General features: G+C 32.9%; 1 protein-coding gene across 1 annotated transcript in view; it reads left to right on the forward strand.

Annotated features, from left to right (window-relative positions):
* Nucleotides 1-3,399: 3,399 nt before the first annotated feature.
* The window catches only part of LOC143231358 (uncharacterized), a 71,946-nt gene continuing 56,524 nt past the window's right edge, over nt 3,400-18,821 (forward strand). Inside the window, exons 1-5 of the mRNA XM_076465900.1 lie at nt 3,400-3,425; nt 7,476-7,662; nt 8,070-8,162; nt 9,489-9,588; nt 11,197-11,392. Coding sequence (XP_076322015.1) covers nt 3,400-3,425; nt 7,476-7,662; nt 8,070-8,162; nt 9,489-9,588; nt 11,197-11,392 — 602 coding nt within the window. The remainder of the gene's footprint in view (nt 3,426-7,475; nt 7,663-8,069; nt 8,163-9,488; nt 9,589-11,196; nt 11,393-18,821) is intronic.

Consider the following 18,821-nt stretch of genomic DNA (forward strand, 5'->3'; position numbering starts at 1 on the left):
ACCACAAGTATTTTTAACTAGTCTTACACATGAGGTCATCCAATAAGTAATGTCCGAAAATTTAATACAAAAGTATATCATCATTTATGTCTTTGTAAAAGGCTTTAATGACTAAAATATATAGTAAGACGTCTATAAAGATGTTCAGACAAATAAAAGAAATTAATCTAAATCTGCGCAAAATCCAAAACAGAACAGACAGAAAAATTACAGGAACAAGATATGTAGTGTAACGTGAAAATACAATAGCAAAAAAATGAGTATGAAAATAAACTAAATCTTTAAGGCCTAGAATTAACATTATTCCTGGAAGCTACAAGTATTTATTTTGACACTTCTAACTATCAGAATTTATAAAATTGAGTCAAAATAGTAATTTGTAAATGGATATGGTTTTTCATTCCAATATAGGGAAGAGCACAAATGACTTACAGCGAAGCTTTATGCCTAACAAGAAAATAAAAAAAAAACAGACAAATCATTTGTGATAAATGGCTTTCGATGTAATTTGAGAGGGTCTAAGTGCAGGTATAAAGTAATAAGACTTATGAAATGGAAAATTTAAAAGAGTTATTAATATATCTGTATTCGTATATGAAGGAAAAACATATTCGAGCCATAAACGAAAACACATTATTATGAAATTAAAATATATATATTTAAAACACGCTGCACAATTTTTTATTTTAAAAAAGAGGATCGTAGGGTACAAGTTACAACGTGGAATTATAAAGTGTGTCCTAGGTTTTGGAGATGAGTGAGTAAGTAGGAGTCACACTGTGGTGGAGATAGACCGTCTATCAGTCTTAATTTTGTAAATTTTACATCAAAATTTCTTTCTTTCTGTTTGAAATACCTTTATACAACGGGAAACTAAGCTTGAATTTTCAAACAAGGTCTGAGTAACTGTCATATTCTTGCTATTGAAATGCCAAGAAAGATGTTTTGAGAATTTCTGCAGAACACTTCCAACGTTGTTATTATTTCACAAGTTTCCTTCGGTGCTGTCCTCTATATGTAAAATCGTGTTTACGTGTATCACAAGCCCCCCTACCATCGTTCTATTGGTTTGTTTTGTATTTCGTGCAAAGGTACACGAGGGTTACCTGCGCTAGTCGTTTCTAACTTAGCAGTGTGAGACCAGAGGAAAGGCAGTTAGTCATCACCAACTCTTGGACTACTATTTTACCAACAGACAATGGGGATGACCGTCACGTTATAACACCACCTTGGCTGAAAGGGCGAGCATGTTTGATGTGTCGGGAATTCGAACCAGCGACCCTCGGATTACGTGTCGAGTGCCTTAAACACTTCGCCGTGCCAGGCCTCTGTTCCATGGGAAATAATTCATTGCAACGTGTCTCTCATACAAATTATGATACGAAAATCATCCAATAAAAATGCTACACATTTTTGTTACGCACATGATTCATATTCAGTTATACAACACTATCGTTTCATTTTTGGAAGGGCTCTTGTTTAAGCGTTTGAAGTTTTTCTTTAGTGCTCCCCCTATTTGTAACTTAAATAGTTTAACTTCCGAAGTGGGGTTTTTATTAATCATTTTTAATTATGTATCTGACATTTTATTTTAAACTCACTATCCAATCTTTATGGTTTTGTAGTTGGGTTTTTTTTTCCCTCGCACGTTTCTTTTCATCTATCAATCAATTTGTTCGATTTATTGCTTACCATGAATTTCGAGGTTAATGTTACCACTCTGAGTGTCACACGTTTTACAAAACATTTTTTCATTGGTAGCAGGTAGGGTAATGCAACGGATGTATTCGTGATTATTATCCAAGATATAGGTTACTGTATGGGTCAATCACCTTTTCCTGAACTTCTCCGACTTCCCCAAGAACATATTATTCTGCTCAGGGTTAAAAAGGCCCGGTGTGGGCAGGTGCGTTAAGGCGTTCGACTCCCTGTTGCACCAAACATGCTCGCCCCTTTTAGCCGTGAGGGCGTTATAATGTGACAGTCAATACCACTATTCATTGGTAAAAGAGTAGCCCAAGAGTTGGCGGTGGGTGATGATGGCTAGAGGAGATAACCCTCGTGTAGCTTTCCGCGAAATTTAGAAACAAAATGTTGTTGGTAAACATTATTATACGCGTTAATTTGTTACATTGTCACGAGACGTTAGATTTAGAATGTTTTCGTTAATGATTTACTATTCAGTTTGAGGTACGTGAAGACGCGTTGTGGCGACAATAGCATATATACGGTTAGTCAACTTCTTCGTGGTTTTACCTTCAACAATTTCTCATATCTCCTTTAACGACTTCCACGTGTAACTTCCTTCTCCGTTTTCAACCTACTTTAATATTTCAACAGTAAGGAAACAATTACAATATTTTATATATTCTCAGATACGCGTTACTGCAGACTCTAGAAATAGTACATTTCGAGCAATTTTATAATTCAACTAAATTTCTAATAACAAATAAATGTGTACATTAATTCTAATGAATTCGCAAAAGCGAAACATTGATTTAAAAAAAGTGCTACTTTTATTTATCTGAAATGTAAAAGTCGGCTTTCACAAACTTTTCCAAACATAATGTGTTTGTGCCCAGCATGGCGAAGCGTGTTAAGGCGTTCGACTTGTAATTCGAGGGTCGCAATTTCGAATCCCGGTCGCACAAAACATGCCCGTCCTTTCAGCCATTGGGGCGTTATGATGTGACGGTCAATCCGACTCTTCCTTGATTAAAGAGTAGCCCAAGAGTTGGCGGTGGGTGGTGATGACTAGCTGCCTTCCCTCTGGTCTTACACTACTAAATTAGGGACGGCTAGCGCAGATAGATCTCAAGTAGCTTTGCGCAAAATTCGAAACAAACTAAAGCAAACGTAGTGCGTTTTCCCACCACAACAATTAACTATCCGATATTGTTGAAACGTCACGTTGCTAAGCGTAAAGCCGTAGAAACAAGAACAGGTATCTAATCTAAATACTAAAATGAATGAAAACGCTGGAAAATAACGTTCGGAGAAATGTTTTCTCTCTTTAAAAGATTTCCTTGTAATTTTCTTGAGAAGAACAGTATTTTATTGTTAATTGTAACATTGGTTGTTGCTGCGGTATGTAATTACCTTCTGGATATTAGCCGTTTTATTTTTATCTATTCACGGTGGACAGATAACTTTCTTCCACTTGACAAGATGTATCTACTCTTTCTTTGCTGCATGGCGACAGTGCTTGTCTTAATGTATCTCAAATTAAGTGGATCAGGGTATTCCAAACACAATGTCTTCAGATTTCTTCAGTCGGCAGTGTTGTCATTCATAACGGCAACACTCACTTCCAACATTGTATTTATATCTTACATGCTTAAAATATCTTATGAAACAAATAATGCCAGCTGGAGATTTAAAGCAGCGGTCATCGCTGTTATGAATAAAGAATACCCTGATTTTGGGTAAGTTATGAGATTTAATAAAATCTGTTTTTATACTTTAAAAAAAATAAAAAAATTGACGTAATTATCTGATGTCAGAAGTATTTTACTGTTAAAAATATGTGGATTAAAGCAACAAAGATGATACTGCGTGTCTTTAATAGATTGAATCTTTCATTAGTTAACTGCATCTTTAAACATAATGTGTAATTTGTAATTAACGAAGTTGATCTTTTGTGTTAATTTTCACAGTTGTTGTGTACTTACATATGCGTAATCGCAGTTGTTGGTTCTACGGATTTCTACAATAAGGTGTATCTGTATTGTCAATACGTTTTTGAAACTAATGATTTATTCACCATGTTACGAAAATTACAGATCTGGTTACTTAACAACTTTCAATCTGCTTTCTGTTGTCAGATATCCTGATTATAAAAGATGTAGTGACGGTTGCCCGGAAGGAAAGACATATTTACTTGGTCTAAGCAACCTTTTATTTTACTATGAAATATTTACAGTTGCGATAGCTCTTTGTTCATGTCATATACTCCTTCGTGAATTATTGGTGAGATTTAAACTTAAATCGTCTAATGTAGTTTTTTTTTTTTTAGAATCCCTTCGTCAGTTAAACAACACTATATAAAAACAAAAAAAAACACTTTTTTTACCTAATTACATTAATTATGTGTGAAATTATATATCGATTATTGTAGACAATCTTTTTTTAGAGTGATAGAGTAAACTTACGTTTTACCAACGGCCCTACATGGCCAAGTGTGTTAAGGCGTGGGACGGGTATTCTGAGGATCGCGGGTTTGCATCCCCGTAGCGCCAAACATGCTCGACCTTTCAGCCGTGGGTGCGTTATAATGTGACGGTCAATCCCACTATTCCTTGGTATAAGAGTAGCCCAAGAGTTGACGGTGGGTGGTGATGACAATCAGCCTTACCTCTAGTCTTACAGTTCTAAATTAGGGTCGGCCATCACTGATAACCCTCGAGTCGCTCTGTGCGAAATTGAAAAAAAACAAACAAACAAACCTTTCACCAACACCAAAAACAATCCAAGAGATGTTATTTATAATAAAAATAATGTGGGATTGATTCTTGGTCTAAGTAAGAGATTTAACTTCCTTCATAACTTAAATAGTGTAAAGTCGAATGTTCTACACAACAATCATTACATTATGAATAATATTTGTTGGCAAACGCGTATTTGTGTGGTGTAGTAATTCTTGTTTTATATTTTCTCAAAGAACAATAGAGTGACAGAAGAAGAAGTTATGCAGGAACTAAAAGTATGACTTCTGTGGGCAATCCCATCGAAAGATATACTTTTATAAAAAAAATTGGACAAGGGTAAGTTTAAATGTAATATGTACACAAGGAGCTTTTTCTGCATTTAAAATTATAGAAAAGTGTGGTGGCTTGAATATGGTAGGTACTTTTATTAGTACTTGAGTTTTGGTTTCAAATTCTTTATGTCAGTTGTTCGGAAAATTGAGTCCAAAGAATAAATACTTAACATTTTGTGAAAAGTTGCAAAAGAACGATTTCGGGATTTAAAGTTAAATTTGTAGTTAATAGGAAAATAATAGAGATAAAATGTTATGTTTTGATAATAGCACTAATTATTTAACAATACCACTCAACGCATGTTGGTATTTTGTTTAATTTTTGTTGTACATTCACTAGATTTTCTAAAAAACTTTCCAACTGATTGAGGATGTGATATTAAGCTGATAATTTTGTAAATTTCACATGAATTTTTTTTTACTCTCTCTTTCCTCCATACAATGGGAAACTAAGTTTGAATTTTCAAACATGGTCGAAGTAACTGTTATATACTTGGTACTGAAATGTGAAGCTAGATGTTTTGAGATTCGCTGCTACAAGTTCCTTTAATCAGGCTCGTATGTGAGCACTTCACAGTTAGTAGATCTCTCAGTCATCTTATCTTCCAGTGGATTTGTCTTCAGTGGGTTACTTTTAAACGTCTGTTGCTTTACTACATCCTTCGACCACAAATTACTTCTGTTTCGGTCTTTGGTTATTCATCCTTTTGCTCTGACAATCACCACTTTAAGTCAGGGATTGGTCAATAAATATCTGTATGTTGATTGTCCCATTCAACTTTTTCATTGGACGATTTCATTCGGTCCATACCATTCAATGTCAAGTTCTTCTGATTGCTCCTTACTGGCCTATTCATCTGTGTTTATATTAATTATGTAACTACCTCTGTTTCCTTTCCTTTGTTGGAATGTTTTCTGCCATTCATCTCTGGATCAGTAAAGGGTCATCTTAGCGGTTCAATGCTCCTTGCGTTGTTCAGGCTCTTACTAGACTATTGATTAAACATTTTCTGTTTCTTCGGTTAACAATTATCAGATGCCTTGTTCAACACGTTCCATTTTATCAATATTTCTGCATTGATAACTTTCTTCCAGATTCATTGTCTTCTGTGACATGTTGATCTTCTGGACTGAAAATGTTAATGGGGTCCTTCATTGCCTTACTGCTTTACACTTTTCATGTGAACTTTGTTAGACCATTTCCTATAGATTTATTTCCTTTTCATCTCAGCCTGTGGTCATTGGTGGGCTGACATTTTAGCCAGGACTATTTCACATACTTTTATCATCTTACATATCTTCTCATTTATCTGAATCATTATTTCCGCCCAGAAACTACGGTGGCTAGGGAGTGTAACTCTGATTAACCTTCCTTCCATTTCTCACCTTCTATGTCCTGTATGTGCTAATTCTCAATGTTTAATTGCTTACATGACGTTCGTATGTAGTGTTCATTCCCCTCTCGTTTGCCTTTGGAAACAGTTCTCTGTTTGTAATATTTCTCCCTCACTAACTGAAATAGAGCTTTTGATTCAATTGGTGTATTTCTCTTTGCATAGTTCAGAAAGTGTTAAACATTCGAAACTAAATAACTGTGTATTTTGATTTAAAAGGAGTATTTGGCAAATTATGAAGAACAAAATAACAGTATAGAAATACATCATTGCCCTGCGAATTTTAAAGTACGTTTGTTCAGTCACAAATAGGCTTAGCATAGTGAGGTAGTTAAGGCGCTCGACTCGTCATTTGAAGGTCGCGGGTTCGAAGTTCCGTCGCACCAAACATGCTCGCCCTTTCAACTGTAGGGATGTAATGATGTGTCAATCAATTGAAGTATTCAATCGTAAAAGAGTAACCCAAGACTTGGCGATGACCTATAATGACTAGCTGCCTTCCCTCTAGTTTTATACAATTAAATTATGGCAGATAACCCTCGTGTAGCTTTGCGCGAAATTCAAAAGGAAACATACAAACAGAAATTTAGAAGATTTATAAAGCAAAATAATCAGTAGTGTCGTTAATATTATATTTTTAAAATAATAAGTTGTTTTCAATGGATTAATTCATTCATTTTTGTTTCTGAATTTCGCACAAAGATACTCGAACGCTATCTGTGCTAGCCATCCCTAATTTAGCAGTGTAAGACAAGAGGGTGGGCAGCTAGTCATCACCACCCACTGCCAACTCTTTTACCAACGAATAGTGGGATTGACCATCACATTATAACGCCCCACGGTTGGAAGGGCGAGCATATTTGGCGCGACCGGGATGCGAACCTGCGACCCTCAGATTACGAGTCGCACTCTTTACGCGCTTGGCCATGCCGGACCATTCGTGCATGTAGGCGTAGTTGAAATGTTTCAAAACTCGTCACACTACGAGTACATCTCGATTGTAACAGCAGAACACATTTTCAAAAGTTATCAATGTTACTTGATAGAGTGGTGCTTACTTGTGTCAGTATAAATTACTATTTATGTTTTATCCATACTTTATAGTATTCTTCATGTAGTAAGAAACATTTAACTATGCATGATATTCTAATTTCTGTATAATGAAATAAGCATTCATTTTACAATTTTACAAAGATTAGAAACATATGTTAATCCATTGTGTTTGTTTTCTCAAAGCACAATAATTTTATCACTAGAATTTAGTTATGTTTTTACATACCAGTATATTACATATTCTATTGATACTTCTTTTATTATTTCAGTGCTTCAGCAGCTGTATATAAAGCGAAAGATAGAGAAACAGGGTGGACAGTTGCTGTAAAGAAGATATATTTATCGCAGCAATTATACAAAGAAGATGTAATTACAGAACTATTAGTCCTCCGTGAAATAAAACATCCTAACGTAATCAGCTACCTAGACAGCTACCTCATAGGAGATGAACTCTGGGCAAGTATTCTTAGTGTTACATATTAGTGAATTCTCTTGTATTTTCAAGTTTACATTCCATAGAGTGCACGTTTAGGTACTAATCGTTATTAAACATAGTAAGTCAATTTCGAGCAACAGTATTGGTTTGTGAATAGTTACCCACATTATTCTTACAGGTTTGCTTTTTAGAAATCTTGTTTTAAATAATACATGATTGGAAGACAATATTCTAGATGAAAAATCTAACTCTTCTAGAGTTACTTTAATTTTTACCTCGTGAAAAATTATTTTGGTATTGGTATTTGTTTTACATATATGATTACTGACAGAATCTTAAGTTAGGAACAAATATTATGTCTCATTGTTTATGAGAGATTTTACTAAAGAATAAAATGTAAGTGAAATTTTAAATTGTGTTTATTTAGGTAATCATGGAATATTTGGGAATCGGCTCTTTGGATAATGTCCTGACCAAAACCCGTTTATCTGAACATGATATATCAGCAATTTGTAAAGAAGTATGTTATATTGACTGTTATGAATAGAGATTTTTGTAATTTTGTTTGCTAACAGATGTCTAATGATTACAGTTTATTTAAAGGTCTGTTCAAAATTATTGCAGTTAGTTTCCCATGTCTGTTTTGCAAGCATTACTATATTAATAACATTGCTTATATATAATAATAATAAAAGCATGTGTCTATGCGTGTATGTTAAAGTCATAGCTTGAAGAAGAATGAACCCAAAAACCAAATATTTTGCACATGTACCAAGATGCTCCTGAGTGTACGCACCTGAGTGTTACTTTTCCACGTACCTGTGCATCTATTTTAGGAGGCAAAGTAACAAAAACCACAAATAACACGAGCGGTTTGTTGCATCACAAAAGAAATCACAGAGAGACAAACACATGTGAGCAGGTGTATATATGGATCTTTTTAAAGAAGGAAACTATCAAGATATCTGCATCGAAAAGAAGTTATTCCCTATATAACAAATTTTAATATATAGAGAAGTCAAGGCAAGAATTATTTTTTATGCTAAAATGGTTTCTAAATTTTCACCATAATAGTACAGTACAGTAGAGATGGATGGATTGAGCCATTCTTGAGGACCATGCCATTTTATTATGAGTTTGTTTCCATTCCATGCAACCAGAAATGACAGTCATGTATGACCAATGCGTTTCTAACGAGGAGTGACCATGTGCCATGATACATGGTTAGTTAACGTCTGTCACTTGGAATATAACAATGTGATAACCTGAGTACAGCTGAATACTTTCATTTATAAAACGACACTGAATGTATAGTAAAGCCGATGGGATTTACTAACAGTCCTTTTTAACAATGGCTTCCATGTCATGTCACTAAGTTACAGAAGTATGTTTTAATATCGCTGTCATTCTGTGTACTGAAAATACATGAAATGAAACATCTACATAACAAAACTGGAAACTATTTGTTGATATTTTTCAATTTAGAATCTTCACTGATTAAAGAAGGTTTTTATTGTCGGTGATATAACAGAAAACACCTTAACTCGGAAATGATGCGAGTTTAAAATTGCCCAGGGGCAATTACTGAAGGTGGTTGGTCTCAACCTAAAAGGCCACGCTTTTCTCGTAGCCAGTTTAATGTTAGGTGTTCCAGTGGCAGTAATAACTTTTTCATCTTGGCAGCAGATGGTAAAACAACTGATATATCAACCCAATCTAAGCTTGGTACTTCTGCTATTTATAAATTATATATATTTGAACTATTGAAAACAACAAACACACTGAATTAAAATTATAGTGATATTTAAAAGTATTTATCTTTGAAATAAATTTACATCTCATGTAGGTTCTTCAGGGAATAGAATATCTTCACGTTAACAGTGTAATACACAGGGACATCAAAAGTCAAAATATATTAGTTGGTATGGACTGGAGCATAAAACTAGGTAAACTTTAAGACATATAATATCAGGTTTGGTTATTAGAAAAAAAAGTTGACTGCAGGTGTTTTCTTTTACAGATTCCTAATAATTTGTCCAATGTTACTGAAAATCAGGGTGTCTAAAACCCTTCAGGATTATCTTTTATACACATCTAATTTGTAGCCAAAATGTAGAAATTAGTTGAATATGTAAAAGGAAATACACCTGCAGCTATCTTGTTTTACAATAATTTTGAGCTTGTACAATATTTTAGTAATTTACAGCATTTAAATTGCAATATTTAATAAGTTTTATACCATTTGTATAGATATTTTCATAGAAACTTTTGTCTCTCACCATCCAGCCAAACTGATAAGCTATCTTATTGAACAAAATCTTTTTTGGCTCTGACATGTAGGAGACAAAAGATAGATTTGAAATGATGTTTTCGACACGCCACTGGTATTGAATCACAATGGACAAACTGAGAATAATGTAAAATAAAAACACACCATCTTCACTTAGCTTGTTTTTATTAGAATTTTGAAATCAGTTGGTTTTCAATATTGTGCCAGCATTCAGTGCTTGTGCAATGATTTTTTGTTATTAAAGTCATTACTTTCATTCCTACGTGAACAGAAACACATATATTATGAAGATGTTGATACGTTACATGGAAATCATGTTTACTCAGAAATAAAAAATATTCACGTATAAGAATTAGTGTTTCCAGTTCTCATGTTCAGTACAATATTAATGTACAATACATTCAGTACAATATCAACTACATAGCATAGCTATGTATTACTCTTTTAATAAATGTGTATATAATTTGACAAGTAAGCCTGGTTTTACGTATGTTTACCTCCAATGACACAGTCATGTGCCAAGTAATTTTCTAGCCTCCTTTACTGAAATAAATTGCCATATATTACTTGGAGGTGTTTAAATAAATAGAATTTAAAGAAGAAAATAATTTTACTTTTATATTGTTTTTATGACTATTTACCTAAGATATTTGGAAATTATAAAATAATTTATTGGACGTTACATTTTTTTTTAATACAAGCGTCTTCGAAACACATTTGAGTAAGAATTTTTGTTCTGAAAATAAGTGCGAAACACGAATAAAAAGAACAGATTTGTAGCAATATTTTGTTCGTTGACAAGATTTATTTGGATGATTAATTGTTTCTATTTTTCTATCAAAATTTGCAATAGAAACAACACAAATCAAAATTACAGTTAACTGTTTGAATATTTCTGTTGTCAATTTATCTTTAACAAATGATAGTAGAATTTTATTTCATTATAAATTATGTGTCTGATTATTGAAAAGATAGTTTTGTTACATCGGTAATTTGACAGGAGGAGAATAGGCACGAAGAATGTTATCTTTATGTTGTCGTGCTCTCATAAAAGGATATCATACAACTGGCTGAAAAAAGTAGTTTTAACAATTTAAAATTTTACTATCTAAGTTGATCCTAACATGCTGACTACAAAACTGTAAGAATTATTAATATACTTTAAATTCATTTTGTCAGGCTAACTTGAAATTCTTTCTAAATCATTTTTGTTTTCATTTTCACTCAAATGAAAATTTTATTCTTGGTTCTTTTCATCATGTAGCTGACTTTGGATTATGTGCCGTTATAACATCACAAGAAAGTAGAAAAACATCAACGGCCGGCACTCCGTACTGGATGGCACCTGAAATCGTTAAAAACAAAAAATACGGATGCGAAGTCGATATATGGTCTTTCGGGATCACAGTTATTGAGATGATACAGGAGAGCCTCCTTATTGTAATGAAGATCCCCTCATGGTAAGTGTTGCCAACCAGACCGTACAGCCATGGAGAAAAATTAGATTGAATTTCAACTTTCTCCTTATTTGAATGTACTTTCCTTTTGTATGTAAATACTTTGATGAGTTGAGAGTAGAAAATTATGATTGAATAAATCTATAAGAGTTTCCTTCTGGATAAATTTAAAGTATTTCGTATAAATTTCAAGATCTTTTAAGAATTTGGGTAAATTAATGCTTGCGTTAGTTAAAGAGAAATGTTTCTGTAATAATATTACTCATAAAAATTATCATTGTTTCGCAATACCCAACTTCTTAATAGTGAGATTTCGTTTACTTGAATACACAAATGATTGTATAATTTAGTTGAAATGTCTTCCAGCAACTCTAATAAGAAAAGACAGAACAAGGCTTGCCCATTAATCACACATATAGATATACATAAAGTCATGATGTCCCATTTCTTTTCAGCTATTTGATCTCATAGCGAAAAATGGGAAACCTGATATTAAAGAAAAGATAACATTTCTCTCGTATTCCAAGATTTCTTGGAGAAGTGTTTACAAGTCGACGTACGGAAACGATATACAGCTTCGGAACTCTTGAAGGTATGTCGTGAATTACTGTTACTTCACTATTTTATTTTGTTTTGCTTTGAACCTATTACCCTAATGACATACATCAAAAAGCAATATTAATAAGTCGAAGAATTCGTTGTTGTGCTTGCATGTTCATTTTACAGTTTGAGTACATCGACTTCAAACACCACTGCATAATTTATCATTTTATTTTGTAATATCCATCAATCCCATACAATATCACATTTTACTGCTGAAAAATTTACCTGACTTGACGTCAAGATATATGGTGTACTTAATAGCGATTGGGGAACAATTCAATTCTAGAGCAATTTGTCAGAAAGTCCAGCTGGCATCACATAAAGCTTTTATGCAAGTTCTATAATTTCCTAACAATCCTTCATGCCTTGGGAGCTGTGACATGACAACAAAACTTAATGTATGGTGTTAAACACTGTTTTTATGAAGGTTTATTTGTGGGTTGCTATTAAATTTATTCTTCTCAGTATATAAATGTTTTATATGCTAAGTTCTCTGTTAAGACACTGCATGTGGTTCTATGACAGTTATTTCAATCCCTATATTTCATTCAAGCATGAATTCTAAAGAATACTGATTATTCTTACGCTGGTTCATTCAGTTGTCAAGAGGGATCAGTGAAGCGTTACCATTGTGTTGAAATCTACAATCAGTTACCGCATGGGAGAATTATATCCGTAAAATGGAAATAATGACAAAATATTATCTTGTCGTAGCACTTTTGCACAGTACTGTCTGTATACAGAGACTGATTTAACAACATGTTTATCATGTAGAATTGGTACTTTTTTAAACAAATATTTTTTTTATTTTTCACTCAGCATCCTTTTATATCACGAGAAAAGAAATGTGAACACCATAACCGAGCGATGTGAGGCCAATATTCATCCTCGTTTATATTTATTTTTTTGTGTATTCTATGTGTTGTTGTTTTGTATGTATTGTAAGCATTGGCACGTTAAATATTTATGATGTATAAATTGGGTTATTTGTTTTATATTTAATTATGTTATTTGGCTGTTAAATTTTACTGTATGTATATGTTTTATAATGTACAATATCATTATAAAATTGAAAGAATTAAAGGAGAATTTGTTTGAAATTACATTATTCTGTTCATATTTGGTGATTAAATCAACTCTAGAAAAGAATAAGTAATTAAATATCATATTGCCATTTTTTGGTCCAAGTTATTTTATTTTCATAACGGATAATGTTTGTGCTAAAAGTACTCAAATATCTACAAATAAAAAGAAATATAGAAGTTTTTAATAGTTTAATTGGTATTTTCCAAGATATATCAATCCTACACAAAATATTTCAAATGATATAAACAATATCTCCATATTTCGCAGTTATATCACTGAAATTACAAAAAAGTAAAGAATAAAAATAAATGATTCTAATAAATCAGCATGACTATTGATTATTCAACACCATCGCTATCTATAAAATTTCCTTATTCCATCTTACATTGTCGCTTTTACTTTTGCTTTCAGTTTGGGATTTTAAACATTCTACAAACTCTGTGTAGATGTCGGAAACAAATTTTGTGATTATGTATCTTAGTGTTTTTGGAGATTTAATGATTTTAATTCAAGAATGCTGTATAGGTGAAATACAGTTGTACAAGGACAGTTATTACAGACACATGAAACGCATTGGTTTAACTTCTGTTCTCATAAAGGTGTGTAGGCCGTGATGGTAGGTAACTGGTGGCAGTGTATTATCCATCCTTGATCATTGAGATGAGAAATTGATATATTGTTAAAATCTGCACTTTTATGGATTAGTGTAACAAGAGCATCTCTTTCGAAGTGTTACATAAAGCATTCTCTGTTGGGGGGAGAACCTTTAGAAGTGATTTATTGTTTGTGAAAAACAGTTTTGCGAGTGAAGTGTACAGAGGAGTGTTATGAAGTAAGACACCCTCGAAATTGATGGTGGAAAATAAGAAAAATATCATCAATATACCTTCTTTAGAGAACAGGTTTGAAGCTTCAATGGCAATTGTCAACCCATTTGTGTTCTTGGTGATTGAGGAAAATGTTGGCAAGCCTAAAACTCATGTAGGAGCCCTTACCAACAACATCTATCTGCTCGTATAATGTTATTAAGGAGGTGTAGAGAGTCTTTAGTCGAGAGTTCAAGCACAGATTTGAAATAAGATTCAGAAAGACCATTATCAGCAGAGACGTAACCCGAGGGCGCAGTCCATCTGAAAAATCAATTCGTTTTATAGCATTGAATGAAAAGTAAAACGTATGTAAACACTTAAAAGAGAGATTCACGAGCTAAGCCACAGACTATACACACTATCCAGTTTCACTGATACAAGGGAATGATAAATTTTGACATTTGTGGAATGAGCTTGGTCTTAAAGAAGTGTTTAGACATGATGTCTATCTCAGTATCTGTTGAAAGCGAAAGCAAGAAACCAGAAAGCTTTATGAATTTTAATTCATAGTACTTCAACTGCCTGGTGAGTGATGCTATTTAAAATAGTTTCTATATTAGTAAAATGATTGATTAAACAGTAAATTATTTATTTATTATATCCACTTGTAGCAAAATGACCTTCATATAGAAACCGAAAAAGTGCTATGGGTTATTAATTAATGCCAATAAGTTCTCAACAAAGGTTTTAAACATTTTATTGGAATTTATCAGTCAGTTTATAAAACTAAATATCTTAAATAAGCATCCTAAGAGAAGTGAAAAACACCAGTAAATGAAAAAAGTATGATTAGATATAGAAGGAAACACTATAATCTGTACCTTAGATCATAAAAATACAATCAGGTTTCTATACCAGTATTTATGAAAAAACAGTTATGACAGAAACGTTTCAGTAGTATGTTAGTAACATTATTCTCTCATAGAAGCACATGTAGCTGAAAAATACAAACGTAATTTTAAATCTGTAGTAACTCCACAGAAGTATAGAAACACCACTGTAAGACACACAGAATACGCTAATAAGACCTTTGTAAAACACATTTAAGTTAAACCTATACTGTTTCGTCAGGTACACTTTTATTACACTAAACCTATAATAGATGTACATTGAATAGAAGACTCTCAGCTTTTGTAAATGAAGAATGTCATACTTAAATATAAACATTTGAAATCAAATTACCCTTAGTAACACAGTGTATACATAGAATCTTAATAAGAGTATCCACCATTTTATGACACGCACAATATACCAAGTAAGACTATCTAAAGAAAGAAATCCGTAAATATAAAACGTGCACAATAAATTGAAATCTATACCCAATCCTATGGGCTTTTGTAATATACATAATTCACCTAGTGATGCCTACAGAAACCATAGTAACAACATGCGCGTACATTAAAATTAACCACATACAGAACTTAAATGCCAGAATCCTCCTGTAAACTGTCCATCTGTAGTAACAGTCTCTCTAGCGTAAAGTAGTAATGGGTGTTATAAAGACTAATCGATAGGTTACATTATTGTATTAATATGATATCTACCCATATATCAAGGGTATTGACTTCTGAATAAAGGGTATTAGGTTACATTGTTCTTGTACTCATCATCTCCTTACTTCAGGAACAAGCAAAAGGAGGGCGAGATACTTCCATACAAACACATTTGATTAATAGCACATATCGTCATGTGAGTTGTGATAAATATGTATATAACGAAGAAACATGTCACGGCTTCTATTAACGTGACACAAATTAAATTAGGTTGTGATACACATAGCTAACATTTTTTACTTCATACGTAAGCTTATTCACAGCACCATTTTTACCATGTATGACTGATGATGATAAAACAATAAAATTTATCTAAAACTATATAGATGTGAATAAGTAATATGTTTTGTAGAAAATTGTAGAAAAACTAATTTTGACAGATTTATATGTGTAAAACAATTTAAAACAAATGGATAATATACTGAACTATTCAATACTTGAAATCATCTTGTTTGTAGCTTTTACTTTTCAAAGTACTGTTCATGCTGTTAGAGGAACACTTGTGAAGCCATGGTAAAGAGAGAGAGAGAAAGAGTGGCATCAGATTTGGGGTGCCAAAAGTACTCTACAAGTAGTTGCCAAAATTTATAGTCCATGACATTGAAATTATTACAGTGTTTTGACTACAATAAATCTTTTATTGTGCACTATTATTATCAAAGGTAATATACTTTAATTGTCGTAACTTTTATTTATTGATTCAGAGTATTAAGCCATATGATTACCGAACATATTCGGTACCGCACATCTCACAATTAGTAACTGGCATTATTGGAATATGTACGTCATAGGTCACTCTCCTTTAGTCAAGACTTGGTGGTATTACTTCCATATTCCAACCTATGAACAGAAAGGTGAACGATAATTGCGGAGACATTGAGCAGAACAACAAATTTCCATCGTTCACGAAGCCTCCTCCTAGGAATATGTCTCGCTCTTACAGCATCATTTATCATCTGATTTTCAAGATGAAATCGTAAACTCCATGACTTTTATGTTTAAAATGGGTTATAGTTATTTTTTGTTGAGAATGTAACATAATGACTAGACTGTGAGAGCAATATTGTATGCTAAAATTTCGTTATTGGTGGTTTTATGTTGAACTATGCTTTACAATGTTTGTTCGGTCAGGTGATTTAGGTGCTCGACTCCCAATCTAAGGTTCGTAGGTTCGAATCCCAGTCACACCAAAAATGCTTGATCTTAAACCCGTGAGGATGTTGTAATGTGACAGTCAAACCCACTATTCGTTGGTAGAAGAGTAGCCCAAAAGTTGGCGGTTGGTAGTGATGACCAGCTGCCTTTTCTCTAGAGTTGCACTGCATAATTAGGGTCGGCTAGCGCAGATAGCTTTCATGTAGCTTTGTGCGAAATTCAAAACAAAAAAAACTTTAGATTCAAATTTCTGGTTATTTGAAATATATTGTATACATTTCGTAACATTTTTCCGTGTTTATGTTGTTAAAGTACGCTGTCTTTCTTTTCACTGAATGTTATTAAATGTGTTTTCTATGGATGGATTGTGTTAGTATTTTGTTCATGATGAGTACTGTTAGTATTTGTTCTGTGTTGGTAGTGTTTTGCTCTCTATAGATTATATTAGTGTTTACATGTGCGGGTCATGTCAGGTGTTTGCTCTGTACGTGGGTTGCAAAAGCGTCTGCTCAGTGTAAATTGCATTGATGTTTGCTCTATGTAGTTTAATTTAGTGTTTGTATTATATATTTTTTTCCTTTTCGATTATTTCAGATAGTATATGTTCTGTGTGGAGTATGTTAAGTAATGAATACTTTCTGAACATTACTCAAATGGACTTTGTTGTGTTTCCTGGTGCAAAGCTACACAATGGGCTATTTGCACCCGAGGAAATCGTACCTCGGATTTTTGCTTTGTAAGTCAGTAAGCATACCTCTGCTTCACCAATTACTTAGAATCATAATTCATATAAACGAAAGTGCTTACACGTAAAATACCCGTGTATTCAATGGACATATATGTCTCCTAAAATGTTTGATTTACAGATAAAAAATATTATGTGAATAATGTTAAAAGGGTAGACAAACGGTTGATATATATGAAATATGTTTTAACAAAATTGGAAGTTGTTTTGCTTAATACAGAACCTAAGTCTAGGCATATGATTGAGTGCCATTCAAAAAATTCACTTTTTTATATAGGTTTTGTAACCTTCAAATCAAATATAAACTATTTTCAACTTTTCTTTCTTGAAGCCTCCATCTTCTTTATTCGAGAGATTGACAAAATTTTGTTGGATAACATCTAGAAAGTGACTATAATTTTCAAACCGAGAACGTTTAGACATAACCGACACTGTTTTGTTTCATAACATTGAGAAAGTGACTGGCGTTTTCAAACTGAGTGCTACTGATATGATTAACATTGTTTAGTTACATAATGTCAACAAAGTGACAAGTGTTTTAAAACTTAGAATTATTACCCACAATGCTTGTCATGCTGTATATACTACTGCTACTAGAATTCGAGTTGTGCACATTTAGTTCGCCATCTTTAATTTTTCTCATGTTTTTATTTACGTCTTTTGATCGTTTTCGAGGGAATGGAAACGTCCAATTTTCGATTTATTTATTCATTTAATGATTGTGGATAGAGCTCTGTGTTGGTGAAAGGAAATGTTTAGAATCGTTATGAGGCCCGGCATCAATGTTAATCTCTGCTGATGAGGTGTAGGAAGAGATACAGGTGCCACTTCCTTGGTTCGGAGTATTCTCAGTTTCAGTTCCATCTACCTTCTTCCTACCCATGGCCTTAATGACAAACTGAAAGTTTCAGATATGAGGTACTACATCGCCATTTTATAACACTAATTCTTGTAATTAAATCATTAAAATAAAGTAAAACAGTTGGTTAATTTGTTAATGTCTTTTGACAAATACTAAAAAATAGTAGATTATTCGGCACTGAAATGGTGTTTTCCGATGCAACAATCTATTTTTCTACATTGCCTGAGGATATATTGCCATGGATACGAACATTATATGAACAGTACAACATTGAGTGTTTGTATGTTATATTCATATTAAATTTTTCAATTAAAAATTCCAGTGCCTACCTATTTCAGAACATGACTGACAAAGAGATGCACTCTCACATACATGAAAATCAAACACTGTGCAGCTAGAGGTTATATTTACGTATATCATTGTTTTCGAGAGAATAAAATTATATGTCGACAGTCAACACTTTAAAAATGTAAAACTTTTGGTGTGTTTTAATTATGTTTTACTTCATTTCCTTATTTCAATAAATTAGAGTAAGAAATAACTTACCCATGGTTGTCCT

Source organism: Tachypleus tridentatus, chromosome 11 (genome assembly GCF_004210375.1).
Source record: "Tachypleus tridentatus isolate NWPU-2018 chromosome 11, ASM421037v1, whole genome shotgun sequence".
Lineage (NCBI taxonomy): Eukaryota > Metazoa > Arthropoda > Merostomata > Xiphosura > Limulidae > Tachypleus > Tachypleus tridentatus.